The 20,621-nt window shown below is 40.3% G+C and overlaps 2 protein-coding genes across 10 annotated transcripts in view; one reads left to right on the top strand and one right to left on the bottom strand.

Annotated features, from left to right (window-relative positions):
• Window positions 1-13: 13 nt before the first annotated feature.
• Pomp (proteasome maturation protein) lies at window positions 14-2,624 on the bottom strand. Of its 4 annotated transcripts, none has more exons than XM_022788597.2 (5): window positions 2,475-2,624; window positions 2,092-2,169; window positions 1,604-1,735; window positions 662-786; window positions 14-174 (listed from the first exon to the last, which is right to left on the bottom strand). In XM_022788597.2, exons 2-5 carry the CDS (start codon window positions 2,154-2,156, stop codon window positions 104-106), a joined length of 393 nt encoding a protein of 130 aa, XP_022644332.1. In that variant the 5' UTR covers window positions 2,157-2,169; window positions 2,475-2,624; the 3' UTR covers window positions 14-103. The 4 variants fall into 4 exon arrangements, with proteins under 4 accessions (XP_022644332.1, XP_022644333.1, XP_022644335.1 ...); XM_022788598.2 differs by having other exon boundaries at window positions 2,458-2,599; XM_022788600.2 differs by having other exon boundaries at window positions 2,519-2,592.
• A 439-nt stretch (window positions 2,625-3,063) lies between these two features.
• Rab30 (RAS oncogene family member Rab30) overlaps window positions 3,064-20,621 on the top strand; it is a 44,623-nt gene continuing 27,065 nt past the window's right edge. The window contains exons 1-3 of one of the 6 annotated variants that reach the window (XM_022788593.2): window positions 3,070-3,229; window positions 8,058-8,100; window positions 18,124-18,210. In XM_022788593.2, coding sequence (XP_022644328.2) covers window positions 18,124-18,210 — 87 coding nt within the window. In that variant the 5' untranslated portion in view covers window positions 3,070-3,229; window positions 8,058-8,100. Of the gene's footprint in view, window positions 3,230-3,520; window positions 4,854-8,057; window positions 8,101-11,451; window positions 12,351-12,773; window positions 13,079-15,500; window positions 15,719-18,123; window positions 18,211-20,621 lie in introns of those variants that run through there. The other 5 variants (XM_086982145.1, XM_022788592.2, XM_086982152.1 and 2 more) reach the window with 5 other exon arrangements.

Raw genomic sequence — 20,621 nt, 5'->3', positions numbered from 1 at the left:
ATGACATCGCCTCTTTATGGTGACCAAACTTCGTGTGAAATCTGTATATATATTTATTTGCTTAAACGAAGCGATAGCTTGGACGCTGTACTTTGCTGTTCGGTTAAAATCCGGACCAATTAATTTTGTCCATTACTGCGTGAGGGTGCCGTAGCATTTCGGTATTAGCCGGATCTGTAATAAACAGTACGTAACAAGAAAAGTAATTACTATTATCGTTAAATTCATTACATATGATAAAAGATACACTCACCCAAGTTTTCAATACCTAAATATAAACGAAAATATGAAATGAGCATATATGTGTATTCCAACATCACTAGCTAAGAGCTGCGTCGCACCGTTTTTTAAAAAAAGACTATAAATATTTGCGAAAAAAAATCATCATACAAACACATCTTGTCCGATAGTATCAAATCTGGATTGGTACAAGATGGAGACTCCGTCGAACACGCAATGATATTTAATACGTACAATATGTTCTGTTATCAATATAGTAGTATGAGCCAACCGAGGTGGTTGCTTTAATTATACATTACAGTTTCTATAATGCTTATGACACAAGCAAAATTAGTATGCTATACAGAAAAATAAACTTAATTAATCAGTAAATAAACTTACTTCTCACTTTGTAAGATGGTCCATCAAAAAAGATACTTACCATTGAAAATATCATCAAATGTAATTATATCGTCGTTCCCGCGAAGAGTGTCTTGCATGAGGTTCGAGGAAACCATGCACGGTAGTCGGCCAATAGTCCGGCATGCTCTGAGCTCTGTCATCAACCTGAATTTATCAATAAGGAGTCAAATTCGCAACCAATTAATTGACACTACACAAACGAGAGGCAATCGAGGTCAGTATGCAGAACACCTGAAAAAAAAAACTCATTTTTTCTTTAAAACCCATCACACTAATTGTATTTTGTATTTTGCCTGGTGTAATTAACCTCGAAAATGATAGAAGGATCCTTGCAATGTCGAATCCATGTTAGATTTTGGTGTCACGCTTTTTTGTTCAATAAAAGCCAGAAATGATCAAGAGCAATGCAAATGAAAAACGAAATAGAAGCAGGATTCCTTCTGAGAACCGGGCTGTGTCATCCTATAGATTAGAAAATGTCATTAACTGTTGAAGTTCCAGATCGGGTTAGCAATCCTGAAATTTTTTAAGGATGCAACAATTTAGGGAACGTTACGCACTGATGTCCGAAACGCAAATAACTTTTAGCACGAGGCAAAGATTACTAAGTTGAAGTAAGTTTGATATTAATGAAATTTTCTTAGACTAAAGAAATACCAGAAACACATTAAGTAGAGCGTGAAACAAACCGGTCAAGAAAGATAATGAAATCTTGCTTTATTGAATATTCGAGATAGATGCATAGATTCTTCTGTTAAGTTAAGAATATATGTGTTGGGATAAAGGTTCACCTACTAATTATGAGTCAGTTATCTGCTATCAACTTTTGATTTGAATATTTTGACCCGTCAATGGAATCCTGTTTAGGTAAGTATCTAATTGAAATAATGTAACCATAGAACCATAAGCAAATCGCGTAGTTTCTATATTGCAGTAGTACTTATAATGACACAGATCTAACCTGAGAGGAGCATGAAGTCCTTGCATTTTACGGGCGGTTCCCAGACGAAGAGCGTCCTCTTTGGCGTAGAACTGCCTTTCGCTAACCTCCAAGACGTGACCAGAGGCTAAGCTAGACTTGACGCTCGTGAATCTGTGGTGTTTGGAAGAATAATTTGATTTATCAATTAGCCATCTAGCCTGCAGCATTTACCCCACGGAAACACTGTAAACTGTTAATCGATTCATGCGTAGATATTTCAGAAGGATGTAGGTATTCATACCGAATCCAGACAGAACGTAAACGGGTTGTTTGTAAATATATACTAAAGATCGGATATAGCTCGAAGTTTATTCATCAACTCTTAAAGCGATGGTAATTCATATTTAAGTTTTTCCCTGAATAAATTCAAAAATGTCATTTTCAAATTGCCTTGTGACTCTCTTCAGCATCCAAGAAATATGAACCATTAGATTCGGAAGATAAATATGCGTCATATTAGTACTCACCCATCACGGAACGTATCATGTACGGCGAATTCACCGATTTCCTGAAGCGGGTTAGCTGACGTCATTTTTTTTCACGTACTGTAGAAATAAATAGCTTTCGTTAATCACGCGAATTGTAAAAATACTGCGTAAGAAAGTGCAGTATAGGAATGGACAAAAAACATACCAATGAAGGTCTTAAATTTAGATTTCCTAGGACAGTGAAGCACACTAATAAAGAATTTCATCAAAAGATTCTAAAATAACTATTGGCTTCAAAGATCTGTAAAAGGACAGTTTTATGGCATCACCAAAAAATAAATAAGGTTGTTCTATTTCTCAGCGATACACTAGGCCTATAGTTTACTGTATCTAAGAGGTATTTACTGGCAAAACTAAATCACCAGATCAGCGAAAAGAAGTTGGCAAGTACAAATTCCGTTCTTGCCTCTACTGCTCGAGGGGATGATGTTGCGAATATCCGAACACGCCTCCGAAATAGCGTAAACATTGACAAGGAGTATACATGAAGAAAAATCGACATCTGTCTAGGTTTTCGCGTGACGTCTGTTTTAAATCCCACCTATACATTTTATGATAAGAAATCCTAAATTGACTCTCACCTAGAAAAGTGTATTAATGACTTTATTTAGCATACAGCCTAACAACTTAATAATGCGGTATCACGCGACTATTTGAAAATGCCTGGAATCATATGGAAAACCACTTTATCTTATCCAGTTGAACAAATGCTTCAAAAAAGAGGTAAGGTTTATAGTTCGAATTACTTCAACTTTACTGACCATTTTTTCGAACAAGTTAGATTATCCATTATTCTAACGCTAGGACGACATATTCCGTGTGACTATTCGACCTTATTTCCAACTTTGTCTTTTGCGATGGCACGAACAAATTGAAAATTACCGCCTTTCTACCACCCATTTACACTTTCTCTGACGTCCTCGCCCTCTCCCCTATAGACTGTGCGATGTTGTTATTGGGTTTTTGTGTGTGGTGGTGGAGGAGGTTTTGTCAAGTTGTGCACACTTCCCAGTGTTCCCCAGCTGAGTGCGTGCCAAGAAAGCGTTTGTGAGCAAGGAAATGTGGACGGACTAATGGTGTTTTTACGTGAGCTAGTTTGAAGGATACACTGAAAACGGTGAGTCGATATCTCCAGCAGGTCTTTAATGTTTTCATAGTTGCTCCTCAGACGTCATCTGTTGTCTGCAACGCGCCAAGCCAACAGCCTTTGACTCGCCGGCGACAATAAACTGCCGAACGGCACGTATGACATTGAAGGAATTATATTAAGATGCAGGACGCCTACTACTAGTAATATATGTACTTGCTGAGTGATCCAATTTTCTATCGAAGTACAGCAGAACAGAAACAGGAGAGAGGCTTCTCCTTTCAATTGATTTTATTTGGTTGTGTTTCATGCCATCGTGAGGTTTCTTTGACGATCAAATGCGCAACATGGATGACGACGATGGATATACGTTTGAGGCGATTCTCGAATACCCTAAAATTCTGCTCAATATCATTCGTTCAGTTCGGGTGCTCAAGAAACGCGCAGCATTGGAGATATCCCTTGAAGGATTAAGGTTCATCTCCGAGGAAGATAAATGCATTCAAGTAGTAGCCCTCCTCGAAGAGCAGCTCTTCAAACAGTTCGATTTTCGGGCACACGACAGCGTCATGTTTGAAATTTCGCTCGATCACCTCGAGCAGTGTCTAAATCTGTTCGGGTCATCATCTTCATATTCAACTCTTAAAGTCGTTTATCCTGGCCGCAACAATTCGTTCGTGCTGTTTATCGAAGACGGAGGAGTATTCAGCGAATGCGAGCTCGCAACATTCGAATGCGAAGATTTTATTGAGGTGGAAACATTGGGCGACATTGTGACGAGAGTGTTATTCAACTCCGACTTGTTAAAGGAAATATGGGCAGAGATGGATCATACTGCATCGATACTGAAATTTTCTATTGGCAATGAAAAAGTAGCGCTGTCCACTGCGACAATGAAAATTGAAGTTGGACAGCATTCAGAAGCGGTTGTCCTCTTTGAAAGCAAGCATGATCAAGACCTCAAGTACAATATGAAGGTGCTCAGAGCTACACAAAAAGCTTTGAATTTATCGTATAAGTCGTTAATTCGTTTTGCCGTAGATGGAACCGTAGCAATGCAGTTTCTACTTAAAACAGATGCGGGACCGGACTGTTGTGTCGAGTTTCTTTGTAAGGCATTGCAGTTTATCGAGGAGGATAGCGACTTGCTATAAATATCTATGTGGACTACTGAATCAACCGAAACGTGGGCCATGTTTAACTCAAATTAATTATAATATGATAATTAGATTAATAACCATTCACGCTGTATGTATATAGATAGAGCAGGTGCGAGAAAGACAAATGTGATAAGTGTGCGCAGCTGGAAGGTTATTAACCCGGATCTGGAACATGCCACTACGAAATCTTTTTTTGTAGAATGCTTTTTTCGTACAGACGACAGGTTACTTACATAGACATGCATTAACAAGTGAACAAATCATTACGAATCGCAAGCAACTAGGTGTGGGCGTCTGTTATCGCATCGATTAACAGTTATAATATGTAAGATATTTTCTCCGTTTATCAAGACAGCCTTTTCTGCCTTTTAGATACATCTGCGAGAACAACTTTTATCACAGATGGCACAGCACTATCTGCTTCGTTGTAATGTATTATTTTACTGAAACGCAATATAACAAACATAAATATCTTATCAGCTCCATGAAATCTATTATTGTCTCGTCATTTCTTTGTTGCTGCTCCCTTCTAGACTTTCATACCTGCGTGATTGTAAAAACGTGTATGACAGATCAGTTATCCTGGGCCGATAGTTGATAACGGACAGCTCCCTTTTGATTTTCAATTCAGCTGTTGACTTCTCCATCCGCACAGCGCCGTGTTCGTGGGTCTGTCCTATTTCTGTGAACGAAATTATAAATGATAGTGCACGATATAGGGTGCATGGAAGAGTAACCCGTTTTATAAAATTAACAAACAGGAATGTTGAGTCTTCAAAGTCTTGTTTTTAAACAACATAATTTGTTTGCTAGTGGAAGAGCTGAACTTGGTGTTCGCACGCGGCGACATCTCCTGTGCTCGTGCGATAAGTCAGGGAAATGCCGTCGCCGCTTTGACAGGCCCTGGCGTGAAACAACGTCGGCTAATGACAAAGCTTTTGCGCTCAATGGCTTACGTAGGAGCGGTTGAGAAATGGAAGCGGGCCGGCGTCGCCTTCGAGTATATATATCTAATGTATTTTTGCTTCGTTGACTTTGGTCGCATTCTCATAGCGCTCATAAGGCGAGCATTGTTCGATGTCTGCGTGTTGTTACTCATGTGATATCAGCTGTGAACCTATCGATCAAATGGCTAATTCGTATATACTTGTTTGGGAAAGCAAGCTCATGCACGATGGCAGACTGTGGAAAATTCTCCCGTTCAATATACACTAAAATATCAATATTCTCATTTGTTCATATATAAAAATACCTCTCGCAGGCAGAGAACAAAAGCCATAATAATAAGAATAATAATATCAATAACGTTCTTTTTAGCTCGAAAATGTTTATGCTCTACCTACGCACACATTTGGAGTGCACGATAAGATAAGCACTTGATTATTTGTTTATTGGAGTTATTTTTATTAGGGTTCCGGAACAGCAACGTTTGGACAGATAATGTTCTGCTGTGTTTTTTAATCAAAATGTTATTATTGTTCTTTTTAAAAGCCAGGCGTAGCATGTACTTGAAGATGAAGTCTCACACCGACACCCTCCGTACCTTAGCTTACTTTTCTTAGAAACTCGCTAGAAGCAAAGTGATATCGGAAATGTATTAGGCGAAACATAGTCAAGTTTACGTCCCACTAAATAGTATATTAAAGTCATTAAACTATACAGCTTGCCTGCGGTGTTCATGTGTAACGTCCTCAAAATCAAAAATAGGTATGATGGATAACATCTTATTGTCATATCGTTCAAGACAAAAGGATCCGGCGTTCTCACAAGCTACGCTAAGCTCTTGGAATACAACGGACGTTTTCCAAAGCAAAGTACACCCCACTTGTATGAATAGTATGTGTGGCTTCCTTGATCATCGGCATCATGTGGTCAGCCGTTCTGGCTCATATCCCTTTGAAGACTTTCCCTGTTTCTGTCGGGAACCATCTGTTTAGACCTGGCTGGTTCTTGTTCAAGAACTCGGGCCAGGAATATTACAGCGCCATTGGTGCGTGTCAGCACAAGTGCCATGGGCGCGAGCTCCTTTACGTGAACAGTTGCCTTCGCTTGTGTTGGAAATCATGTCTCCCTTTGTTTCCATTGACAGCAGTACCGCCTAACCACTGCAAGGGTAGGGGAGAAAGGTGCTGAATGCGGCGTCATGTCTCTCTCCCCAGTTCTGACTCCCCAATTTTCGCAGTCGCTGCCAGAGTGTGGTTTAAGACATCGCAGACAGTCTTCTTCGTAATATAATTCCATTCGTGTGCTTTACACAGCCGACCAGTGGCTAAGTTAGCTTTGCACACATGCGCCCCGTGCTTCATGGAAACGTTGATGCCAATGACAACAACGACTACTTGCTGCTGCATGACAAAGCTTTGAGATTATCTGGAGATGAGCAAGTTACACACGACGTGAAGAAAACGCTGATACTCGCGGGCCTCTGTATGTCTGCCTTCGTGTGAGATCGGGAAGGGTACATATTTTTCGAGTTTTTGTTACCTATATGGCAAGATAGTCCGTTCGTTCATTGTGTGCGCCACGAAAGTATCCTCTCTGGAAAAACGAAACAAAGAGAGCGGTTGCAGTAATTTAGCCATAGGGTCGGGAAAAGAGCCGTGTACACTGCTGGCTCTATTATTGTTGCCCGAGTTGTTGCGATACTCGTCAAACGACGGGTGGATGGCGAGTACGTTCTTTTTATGAATATAGGATGGCAGCAGAGGGCAGGAATTGCGCGCGTGGCAACTGACGCGAACAGAGCCTAATGGGGTCATTCTAGTAGATCCCTGGGTCCAACAGGTATTGTAATGTGCCTGCGTGTATTTACCTACCCCTGGCTAAGCTATGGTGAACGGTCGCCATATGTGACCCACTCTACAGCCATGATAAATGATAGCTGGTAGATGTTTAGGTATTGCCAGAGGAATGTGAACCCAATAACAAGGAGAGCATAGTGCATCATTGTTTACTTGCGTTTTTTATAAACAGCTGGTTTGTCGATGAGCTTGAAAATGTTGTTGAAAGGTTAGGACATCCAGGATCGCAGAATATACGAACGAAGAAGACCCAAAATTTTTCAAATGACTACAGCTGCCGCAGCTTTAAGAACAAGTTTCTTAGTTAAAAACCTATCTACAACGGCCTGTTTTCTCATCGGTCGTTCGCTTACTTCAATATGAAAAGCAAGCCAGGCTATTTCCAAGCAGCGATTGAAAGCGTTCAACTTTTTTTTCGCTCTGGTGCTTTGCTCAGTATGCGAAGAGGAAAAAACTCATCCGTTATACGGTGCTTGCAACCCGGCGTGCATGCCATTCTATCCATAGGAGTTCCAAAAAGAGCGCTCTGCTTGAAACAGGCCATAATAAGGCTCGTCTATGTCATTTTAAATACGCAGTGGTCATTGAGTTTAATGTTTCTATTGAAGTACCTGTACTTGTGCACACTAGTAACTATACAGATGGACGGCCAAATTTCAATCTTCTTTGTTGTAACAGAGGTACATGTGATCACATAACATCTAAATGTTTTTATTACAATAAGTTCTATAAGAAATTAAGGCTATTTTGGCTACCAAATCTCCGCTAGTTAATAATAATTATAATGGTACTGTGCTGTATATGGTTAAGTTAGACATTATGGAAGTTTATTATTCTTATTATCATTATTATGGAAGTTATTAATCTGTTGATAACCATCATTCGTCTTCTGTTTAGTTTCTTTAACCGGAGGCCTCCGCGCAACTGCCCGACTTGCAAGGTAACAATGCCAGAGGTTTTGTATTTAACAGTAATCGCTGCCTAGGATTATGGAGCATTCGTTAAGAATCCAACGAGCGCACGTACGATTTTATAGCAAACCATTGTATAACTAACTGTGCGTGACGATACGCCATTGCTCTTGACGCTTATGGTGGCGTATAGATATTTTGTTGTGATGAGGTTTTTTGCAGTTATTCGCAATGTTTTCGCTTGATGATTAATCCAAATTTTTTTTTTGTAGTTTATAGGTAGCTGATTTTGTCAAACTGAAAGACCACCTTCTGAATTTTTGAGGCTATTCACGGTGATGTTTTCTTTACTTGTATTAGTCACAAAATATTTGTGTATTAGCTTACATGCGACAATTTTACGTGTACGAATACTTTTGGTATTTTATGCTTTTATTTAATCTTAAAACAAGCAGTACAATAAATAACCATGGTGTAATTAACTGACCTGCTGACGCGTAGATGTTCGAATTCGATTTCTTGACAAAGTTTAGTGTACGGATGAGCTAACCAATCGCGTCACAGCATTCGTGTAAGAAAAATATAGGTGTAATATGTTTGCAGCAGACACATCACATTCTCATGGGTTACTATTGGTAATGGGTATATTTGTGATGTAATGATTACAGAGTTAGCCCGCGCAGCGACTGTGGTCGACCCGGGTAGTGTTTGAAAGCCTTAAACTTCCTAGGAGTTTTGGGTTCATTACAAGAGAGTTCTGCTATTTCTTTTTCGAGACAAGAAAAAATAGTGCAAAATTAACACGAGACCTATCAAATGTATTTCACCTGAATTCAAATAGATTGAATGTAAACTCTATTAGGATGTTCGCTACTTTGAACTTGCGCGCTGTTAATCTCCAGCGACAGATATGTAGTAGCTTTAGCAACCTATCGGCGTAATATTGCTGAGATTAGCTAGAACAGCCAACTAAAATTGCCTCCTGATATAGTGCAAAATGACTCAAACTCGCAACTTATCACACAATTAATGACACGTGCTTGTGTGTGGATTTGAATATATTTACTAGTTTAGTGTGAATTAATGCAGTAGTTTCAAACATACATGACGTCGTGCCCTTCAACAGGGCCTATGCATAAAAACCACTTATAATCAACGTTGGAAATTTTATAATATGTAAGGTGCGACGGTGCTTAGAAGTGTAAACGGTCCAAAAAAGGTCGTTCAAAATATAAAGATGTAATAAAAAAATAGTATATTTAGGTGTATTAGTAATACAACAATGGAAAGGAAAGCTTTTGCTCGACAACAGAATGGTCTCATTTGATTGTCTTAACCCATTGACAGAAACTGGTGCATGGATGACAAAAATGAACGGCGAAAACTTTATTTGGACTAACAAGACTTTAATAGATTTTATCGCAGCCTACCTACAATTCTATTTTGTCGCTAAATTACTAGCGTCGTTTAGAATATTTTTTTAATCACAAGATCCTAATATAAATTGAACTTTGATTTTCTAGAGTGCATTATTACTGCAACTGCGTTTCCGTTGATTGAGATACAGATGTGCGTATTATAGGACAAATTATCAGCTGGCCTAAAAGCAATATGTAACACGTTATCGTTAATAATGACCATTGCCTAATTATTATCTTCGGCTATTGAAAGTTCACCCTTTAGCCTCGCTAATCTATTAGAGGACTTTCAGCAAACAACAACAAAACAATTTTATTTGGTTTCGATGGGCCTTTACTGAGGCTTTACCATAACACGTTTATTACAAAGTTTTCCCACAAAAAATTAATTCAATTAGATCGTTGTTGACTTTTTACGAGAATTAACTTTTGACTTGTTTACAATTGTTATGTGTAAATATGAGAAGACTGGTAACGATTAATGCACGTCATTGCAGATATGATCGTACTTGCAATACAGCCTTTAATGTAAGCTTTCTAAATTTTTTTTGGTTAATGGTATTTATTAAATAAAACACTGTTGGGTTTACACAAAAGTCAGAGATAAATAATCGCCGTAGCCCAGCCAACTAAGATAGGCCTTCAAAACAGATTATTGCTTGTTCTAGCTTTACTATGCTGTAAAATCTTTTTTCATGTACCAGAGTGCTACGTAATGCTTTACCTACGAAAACGCTGAGAGCACATGTGAATTGACATTGATTTTACTATTAAATCGACAAAACGCTGTTTAAGTTTCGTCAATTCGGCAACTAGCTTCCTCAGCTCGTCGAGCGGTGTTACCATGTTTCACGACTATTAGTACTAGTGCAATTATTCCATTTACTTTCTGCTTGTCCCGAAAGCGCCATCTTGGGGCAAATTTTATAGGCTCGAAAATTTCCTTTTTGGCAACGGAGACTAGCTTCTGTCAGGTAGTGTCTGTGCAAAGAGCTAGTCGGACAGGTAAGCCTCATTCACTCATTCAACAGCGCTTGCGAGTCTAGTAAATAGAAGAAACGAACGTATAGACTAATAGTTGTTCCAGTAGTAAATAACAGAGAAAGTCCTGTTAATAGAGATTGTTATTACAGTAGTAATCCTAGTAAAAGTAGTAGCGGAAATTCCCTCGACTTGCACTCTGCTTGATCCGTAGACCCAACGAGCTTACTCGCAAGGAATTTGAACCTGTCATCAGCTTGGGTGGCTGGCAAATGATCTCTCCGTTGTCCTCTGTCACTGGCTAAGCGTGCTGTTTTTACCCTTACCATGATATTGAACCATTGGTGTGCTTTCGTTGTTATTTGTGTTTACACATTTACTGTTGTACCACTGCGTTTCTGCTCAGCGCAATAGACGTATGTCGGTGACGGAGGCAAAGTTTATGCAGCCCACGCATGCAGTCGATCCAATTTTTCTCATTCACCAAACGTTTGCCTTTGCTTGGCATTTCTCTGTATTGGTACTCGCCTTTTGGTAAATCCTCATCATATGTCGCAATGAATAACCGATAAGAGCTCGAATTGTCAATATCTTTATTGTTGTTGTCACCATTTCTTACTGTTAAGGTTGTTCGTCTTTTGGCTGCTATTCTAGCGGCGTGCCATGTTGCCATCAGCAATCGGCACCAGCGAACGAATTGGATTGCATTTATTGTGGTTACAGCCGACGCAATGGATGTTGGGGTTGTTGTTATAGTTATTCTTGGAAAGTCAGGTGAGGGGTGGCTGAAACATGTGGAGGAGAACGAAATCACTGAATAGCGAGCAAATAGCAACAGCAGAAACGGCGGCAGGGAGAAAGGGCCTTTTATTCAAGGGAGACAAGAAGTTTCCTTTCTGCGTTTGGTTTTTTGCCTTTTCTGCTTTTACGGCGGCGGCGGCAGCAGCTCACCCTTGCTGCTTGCCTCGTATTACACACCCGCCACTCGCCCATTAGTTGGCTCGATGCGTGGTCAGATAGAGTAGCCATTGACACGCAAGCTATTCAACAATTGACATTCGCTTGACAGTGCAAGCACTGAAAGCCATCTGAGTGAAGTGTTTGCCGTCATTGACGGCAACACGCCTGAACCGGCAACAATCCTCCTGACAACAAAGGAACGGTCAATCGGCAGACCTGCGAAGCAGTTTTCGGTGGCATTGACGTGCTTACCACCATCTTCAGAGCTACATATATGCTAGCCTCACCTTATTCGTTGTGCTGTTACAGGTGTAGTGGTGACGTTGTGGGACAAGTCGCTACAGCTTAGAGAGTACAGAAGTGTTCCGAAAATGTTAATATAATAGTGGCGTAGCAAATGCCCCGGGCATCTCTGCTTTTGCTATGACGAAGAAAAAGAAGTGCAAGAACTAAGAAGCACACCTTGAGCGAGGATTGTAGGAACAAGAACTCACTAGTCCTTCATTTCATGTTTTTCGCTTGAGTTATTCACTCGTTGTCGCCGTTAGCATCGCCATCGTTGTTTCAAGCATTAGGTGGAGGATATATATCATACATCTCATATACACTTGGCCATTCTGCCTCCACTTGGCAGAAACGTTCGGACCAGTGAAAGTCAATAGTCGTCATACTTTTTTTTTTTTTTCGAGACGGTTGGATCGGCAGTTGTCCCTATGAGTTGACATCAACCAGGACGTTAATACACTGTAGAGGGAGAGGCTACGCGACATTTGCGACGCGGTACTGATTGGCACTACCAGTGCTAGTGGTACTGCCAAGATCTATTATTAGTTGACTAACTAGCCGATAGTGTTTATGCTTTGTTTGCTGTACCCATTTTCTGGACCGTTTTCAACGTACATGTGCGTGTGCGTGTGCGTGTATGTATTTGGCCTAGGCTCGCCTCGTTCGTAGCTAATCAGTGCCCCTGTAGCCACTTACACAAAAGAATACATTTTATTATACGTATGATACGACGTTCAGTGAGGAGTACTGAATCATCCGAGCTGTTGTCCACGTCCTGTCTGCTCCTCTAATTGTACCAGTGTTCTCTGAGTGCTCCCTGAATATTTTCACGGCCATTGTTTTTCGCTTCCGTTTGCGAGGACCTCTAAAAATAAGTTTCTACTTGTTTCCAAGAAGAAAAAAAAAAGAGGCGACAACGGTTCCCTTATGAAAAGAGTACTGATGAAGCTATAATACGATTGGTACTATAATAATAAAGGCAATACAGTGCTGACCATAATAAACAACAGCGTACGCGAATGTTACTGCTGCATCTGCTTTCGGTTTGTCTCTTTCAGTTGCTGCTATAGCTTTGTACACGACTATAGTACGGGCGTAAGTCGTATTATCTGTGTTTTGTGTGTGGGTACCATTCTGGATAGTAGCAACAGCGACAACAAAGGAGCCTATTTGTCAGTCGAGCTGTCCCAACAGGCACAGGCAACTAACGTTTGAATTGTGCGACGGGTGCCATCTGAGCGTGGTTAGGACGCTGCTATCCAAGTGTTCGATTATTACCAAGTTCGATTTATAGTCACACATTCAAGGACATAGATAGAAAAAAACGACAGATCATCTGCCTTATACAGGATCAAGCATGTTTGTAAGTTTCGAATTGAAATAACAGTAACTTGTTGTGTCTCGTGGACCAAAATAGGCCATGGACAGTGAGATTAGCCGGCTGCAAAAATTTCGAAATAAACATCGTTGCAGCACACACGAGTATCTGGATTACAGCTACTGTAGTCATGATTGATATTTAAATTGTGTAGTTATCAAGGTAAAATGTTTTTTAGCTTTTTAACTGTACCTAGGTTTCAGATGGAGCTCATCAACCCAGTGTATCGGTTTGTGAGGTAATAGTAAATTCTCATTGTTCGCTGTTGTTGTAGTGTCCCAATATGGTAGGTGTCTTTCAGCGTTCACGTTGCGTCTGCCTCTGTGAATAGAAGTCCCCAGTTGTTCGACTAAATTGTATGCAGTTGCTCGAATATCCTACGATATTATAAGTGTATGGCGGCATTACGCCTTCATCCCCAGTATATCAAAACACAATGCCAAAGAGAACGAGCGACCAAAGCTTTTGTTTTATACCGTTCAGCTTGTAATACCTGTATTAGTTTCTGTCTGCTTGTAAATTAAATGATGCAAATACGTGTGTGCTACTTTGCTAGCTGCATTTGTAGAAAAAAAAAGTAGAGCTTACAAAGTGGGTCCAAGCATTCAAATACCAAGCTGTGTTGTACATGACACTACGGAATCTGTTGGAAACTTGTAAAATACTATGTTGAAATGATCGGTAAAATAAGTTATCGAATGTGAACGCTGAACTTCTGACTGCTCGCAGTGCTGTTGCCAAAGGACAAGAATAAGATTTCATCTAACTAGGAAGAAGGAAGGTCTTTGACTGTCACATGTGCAATTATAAAACAACACAGATATTAATCTGCTTCTGTTTGTGTTTGCGTCAGCATTTTTATACAGCTCTAAACAGTTCGCACTTGAATGACCTCAAGATAGGACGTCATCCTTCGGCAGTTCTAAACGAGTCACAAATTTCGTGTACTTCATAGCTTGTGATGCAGTAAAGCCGAAAACACTCTAAAGCCGAAACCTATGAGATGTTTTAGGCTAAAAGTAGATTATGGACCAAAAACATTTTACTACCTTAACACATGGCCTTCAAAGCCCGTTTGAGTTCAAGGTAAGCGGTAGCTATACACATTTGCACATGTTAAAGCTCGGTGCGACATATACTTGCACGCTCAGCCAAGGCAATGCTGCCTTTGGTATTCGTTTTCGGTATTCTGAGGAAAGATTCGATCTGCGATACATGTCTATTTTTATTTGTCCGCTGCGAAGTGCCATGTCACAGTGCTGCTACTATTGCCGGTGGGTGGCTTGTTGTCTCTGTGTAAGATTAGCACTACTGGCGCCGTTAGTATCAGCGGATGTATTATTGGGTCAGTACATGGGCACGCAACCTCGACCAAAGAGAGGTAAATCAACCAAGCAGATAGAATAGCGACAGGCAACGCCACTTCAGTGCTTGTTCCTCCTGGGATCTTCGTGTCGTTCGTCCCTCGTTGACAACGCTTGGATCTGCGACGATATCTTTTTCTCATTCGCGCTTGAACAAGGCATCATCAACCGGACAACAATGCCTCAAGACACTAACGTAACAGCAAGTGAAACTCTAGCGACAGCGGCATCTATCAATATACCACGTGGAAACTGCAACGTACTACATTAACAAAAGGATGGCTCGTTCGTCGGTTATTACTTGGGTTTTACCAGCGGCATCGCTGCTAAACGAAGCAGCAGCCAAACATTGCGGCAACAGCACACAACTAATCTAGTAATTAGTTGTTACTTCGGCTAAAAACTGTTCGGACCTGTTGCTTAACGCACATGTCTGTCATTGTTGTCGTCGGCTCTTCTTTTTTTCACAGCCTTTCCTTTCGCGATTTTCTCTTATGCTACGCCTTTCCACTTTGTTATGATGACAAGTACTGCGAATGCGACGCTATGGCTGCCGCCGCTGCTGCTGTACGTGCCGTAGCACCGATTGGAATTGTAGATGTTTTCTTTGGGTTACCTGTCATGCTGCCGCTCCACTAGCGCTGTTCGTAGCGGTAAGAATATGTTCATCGCTGAGCGAACTAACTGCGCGTAAAAACCTGCGTAGAAAGGCTGACCTCGTCCGAATGAACGAAGGATTTTTGATTCGTTTTGTGACTTGTGACCGGCGGCTGGAGCCCGCTGTTGTATACTGCCGGATTCAAGTTGGACTTAGCTTTTAAGAGCCTGACTGGTTGGCTCTTTTCACAATTAACCGTAGCAGCGACAGTAGCAGCTTGCCAACGACAGCTTCGTCTGCAAGCAGACTTGGGATTTCGGCTAGAGATTGGTGTTACGCAATTCTCGCGCCAGGTCAAGGGTAGCACGCACACACATGCATATATATATATATATATATATATATGCAGGCAGAGATAGACATACGGTAGTGCTTTTTTAGATGATCTTTTTTTACAGTAACTGCTGGCAGTTCACGAAAACTAGACGTGGATAACTTCCGTTTGTGGCAGTAGCAGCGGTGAACGCTTGTAGTAAGAAAAATGGGGTAATTGACCATGGTTTAGAGGTGCACAGACAACGCCGTTCGTTGGCTAAATTGCTGGGTGAGATTCGGCACCGCCAGGTTCTTAACTTCTACAGAAGAGAACATGTTTACGGTCAGGTATTAACACTCTGCTTTGTCAATCGTTTGCGTGTGCTCGTTTTGTTTTAAGAAGAATTTGTCGAAGTAATGGACGAATAATAATATATCGTAATGTGGAAGAATATAGTGAAATGGCGCGCATGCTTCTATGATCAGGGGGCCACCCATACGGGAAGGGGCAAAAATGTCATGAGATACTGAACGTCTAGCAACGCACGCGGGCTTTGCAGGATACTAGTAATGGTCACCGTTAGATAATTATTGTGACTTAATTTTAAATTGAATGACGCCTGACTTAAGTGTTTGGTTTTTGTGATACTTCAGTAACGAAAGATAGTTCATTTGGTTTATCAGATAACATCGTCTTGTAAGTCTTATTGATAAAACATGTTTTAAACAAACTTACGTTTTAGTAGTTGTTCGAGTTTCTACAATACTTTTGTGTCCAACACCTAAGTAGGCATTAACTGGAAGTTATATTCAAAAAAGACTTGGTATTACCAGACAGCCTCTGAGGAGCTCTGTTTATAGATTGTCGGTATAGACCTACGTAAAAAGCGGGACTTCGTTTGCACGCTGCCCTCCTTTGTCGCATATAGATACGTATGTTTTACGTATAAGAGACATGTTATAATTTTTTTTGTCTATGTATCTCGTTCTCGATGAAAACAAGTCAGGCTATGTCCGTGTGACCTTTATAGCAATTGAAAACATGTTGCTTCTTTGATAGAAAACACCGACCATAGTCCATGCCAGCGTATGTATATATATATATATATACTTGTTGCGGACTTCAGAAACTGACCAAGTTCCTTAATAGCGATATGCAGCGCCATATCATATTTAACGAGCAATTTAACGTTTCATCGTCGTACAATAATATAAACTATATTTTCGAATTTGGTGTTGAATATGGCCACTCTATCGGTATTGTCTCAATGCATCGAACGAGTATATGCACTACCCCGACAGCCGTTTGTGTTGCCAATTGACCCATCTCGGTGAAAAAATCCAGGCACAATTTGCTGTTTACGTTATTATAAGCTTAGGATTAGGTCGAGGATAAGGGAAGATCATAGCACCGAGTACACTCGCAGGAGATAATATTCACTGGAATATCACACCGGCTGTATATTAGTGTTCCATTGTTGGTACGATCTACCGATTTGTGGCGCTGGACAAATCGATTATCAATAATAATTAGCCATTTTTTATATTAATTTCTTGCTGTCGATGCCGGTTGATGTTTTTAACACACTGAAGTATGTGCCTCTATTTATATTAGGCTTGGGATCAGTAATGTAATGGCGTGCGTGTTCATTTTGGGAAGTGTTAGAGAATACGCTAAATTTAATAATAAGGTTTGATTTTATATTGTGTTCTGGGATGAGCTTTCATAGTGATTCATTTCTGACAGCGAAATACATGACTGAGTAGAGCCCCAGTAACAAAAAGAGGGAACCAATTCGGTGAGAAACGCCATTATAACAAGCTGATGTTTGCTAACTCCAATCTCGTAGCAGCCAGCCTGATCGTAGTAAAGCCAACCGAGTAAATTCTCTTTTAGGTTGCAACGGAGGCCGTTGTTGTTTTTTTTTATTGGGTCAAATAACACGGTAGCATCCCATATGTACACGTCCGGAGCGCGCTAGGTAGTGTCAGAGCAAGCCCATTCCAAAAGTTTCGGCAGTTATTCTCCTGACTCTTTTCGTTTCGCGTGGTTAGGATGTTGAGTGTCGTTCGTAAACCTGAGGATATACGTATAGCTGTTTTATATAGGTAAATGATTCGAAATAATTCACTAATTCTATCTACCTCATAAAATTAGCTAGAGCGATAGGCTTTTTAATGGCAGATCTTAAATTTGCTGAAAAATTTGGAAACTAAGTGTGCCAAGAGTAGAAATTTACGCTCTAAAGTAAATAAAAAAGATATATTTGCTTAATGGATAGACCTATTACTGGTTTTAAAATGCGCTCATTTAACTTCCTTAAAACCTACTATCACAAATAGCAGCTATATGGGAAAAGCATTAAAGCGACACTCACTTTTTAATTTATACGCTGGCTACGTTCGCATTGCTTCACTGGAGCGCACCAAGTAGGCGCCAACCTTTGTTTAAAAAGCAACAACCAATTCAAGAATTTTTGTAACAAATTATGTTAGTTTAAGTGTATAAGTGTTTTTATTTATCCATTGGTAGAATACAACCCTGACTCTCGTAGTAGCAACGATGTACGTGGGCCTGTATGTGAGAGTCGCTAAATTGTTACATATAATAGAGTTGGTTCAGCGGTCTTGCCCCATTCACAGTGTTTAATAATGCACCGTGAATATATGACATATCATGGACATTTGCTCTATCCCTTTGTGCCACATTTATGTTCTTGTTTATTGCTAACATTTAGATTGTTTTATTTCAGATGGAAGATTATAAATTTCTGTTCAAAGTTGTCCTCATCGGCAATGCAGGTGTTGGGAAAACTTGTCTGGTTCGACGCTTCACACAGGTTCGAATAGTTTACCGTAGCAAAACTTGATAACTTTTTGAAATAGTAATCGATCATTTTTGTTAAGTTAAGTAAGCATATATAAAAAGTCCGGAAATAAAGCCAAAAGTTCATTTACGTGATTACGCAATGATAAATATAGATTCTGAATCTCAGTACTGATGATGATAGAACTAATTATCATTAGCGCTAGGAATGACTTCGCAGTGCGCTTGCTCTACTAAGGCATCGTGACGTTGGCATTTGCATGTGCAAACTCCGTTTCCTCTTGAGTATCCCCTGAATTTACCAAGAAATCATTCACTAAATAGTTTTGCCATCGAGTGTCTTCAGAAGGAGATAACAGCTTAATAATAATGCTAAATAATAAGCTGGATAATGGGGATCTTTTGTTTCGACCAGTCGGACAGAGTTGGTGTTGATTTGACTTATTGGTTTATGATGATGAAAATTCGTTAAAAAAAAAATTAGAAAGAAAAAGGAAAGCACATACGATCGCTTTTGCATATATCCTTTTATTTTCCTGTAACATTTTATTCGTGTCTGCAAGTACCTGTCATACGCTTACTTTGCATGTTTCGCGACTTCTGTATATAGCTCGGTTGTGTTATTTCGTTGTGTGAGTTATGACAAGATGGTACATAGGGACCTGTGTACACGCTATCACATCGTCACGCCACACCTTCATTTCCCTGGCGTGAGGCTTCGCGAACGGTTGGTTGTTCTTGTTATTGAAACACTCCTTTTTACAAAGGATTTCTTTACAAGGCTCAGCGAGTATGTCGAAACGATGCGGCACTTCTTAGCGGCGACGGATACTATTGCAGTATGATATAATCGAATATTGCCTAAGCTGTCGGCGTTGTTATTTGACCTGTTGACTAAGGCAGTTTGTGTGGCCTATTGGTGTTAGATAAACTTGAGCAATTTGAAATTATCTCGGCTAGAGACGTTGAGACAACACATTGCGTCATGTATGGGCTTCACTTATCTGCGAAGAACCACAGTTTAAGTATCTAACGAACATTTAACAAAAAAAAAAAGAAATGGAAGTTAATCATGAAAGGTTGAGGAAACGATTCATACATTTGTTTAGCATATACATTTTCATATCGGTAATGTTTATTTGCATGCTGGAAATGAGTAGAAACTACAAGAATTTCAACTTAGTAATCACTTCTTTGCTTATTTCGTCTGCTCCACCCCAGTTCTCTTTGCTTTAGAATCACGTGGGCTCGGGCACTTAAGGCCACCGCCAACAGTCAGTGTCAGCACTGAACAGTATGTCAGCACTATCTGATGCTGCTGGTGCTTTTACTAGGCAGGTTTTCTACGGCGACTAAGTTCTAAGCGAATAACTCAAGGCTGCCACGTTTTATACAATTAGGAAGCCGCCAGGCTTCATGGACACGTGGGCCGTAGATTGGGCTCCATCGCGATGCTGTCTCTTGCAGCTGGCGACGTTAGCACACTGCTGGTCGCATTTAAGTTCAGGGTAAAATTACTAGGGTACCACAATACATACACGGTAATTTTTTTAGAAAACAGATCTTGGACATTCGAATGTCGCCAGAGTGCCCCATTGAACCACTGCCGATAACGTGTCTGTTTTTAAATGTTTCGATTAGAGCGGTTTAAAGGCTATAGAATTGCTCTCTCAATAAGACGCTAGCGAAAGCTGGGCAGGACGTTAGAATGGGTGGGATAACAGGGAAGGTTAGACGGACCTCTCGTGAGTTTCATGTATGTCAAAAACGAGCTGAACTTCGTTCGCTAGACTGTAGCGATAAGTAACACGGTAGATCAAAGCAATAAACAATATGACAGAGCAGTGATCGTAGTAAAGGAAGAAGCAGGCGAACTCTCTAACGTTTACGCTTGTTGGAATCGTGCTACCTATAAATGGTTCACTACACCTTGTACGCTAAGCATCACAATCTAAACAGAACAGCGGAAATGCGATTTCTCGTATCTTGATTATGACTAGGATAGTTAGATGTCTAAAATGTACATCTAAAATGCTGATGTACGTTTTGCTGTCAGATGCTCTACTCGCGTGGAACGCTGCTTACGTTTTGTTACCCTGTACGTTCTTTCGTTAATAAGCTTGTGATTGTACAAGTATTAACATTTCTGCCTATGAAATTAGAAATACATGAATTTCAGGTGCGAATCACGGAAGGTACGCATTTGTTTCACGCTGTAAGTCGTCCGTCGACTACAATAGTAACATTGTTTTTCGAACTCAAAACATGTGTTCCAGCTTAAAACAAATCCTTGTCAAATACGCACAGCCTACTGAATGTGCAGTATTTTGGTGTGAACGGTTCACCATTAAGGCATTTTAAGTAAACTTTATTTTCTCGCATATTTACCGAATCTGAGCTCCGATGTCATATGCGCAAACGAGC

The sequence above is a fragment of the Varroa destructor genome, unplaced genomic scaffold, assembly GCF_002443255.2.
Source record: "Varroa destructor unplaced genomic scaffold, Vdes_3.0 BEIS01000001.1, whole genome shotgun sequence".
In the NCBI taxonomy this organism is placed as follows: Eukaryota; Metazoa; Arthropoda; class Arachnida; order Mesostigmata; family Varroidae; genus Varroa; species Varroa destructor.
The sequence above is the reverse complement of the archived record's forward strand: the minus strand, read 5'-3'. Positions and strand labels throughout refer to the sequence as shown.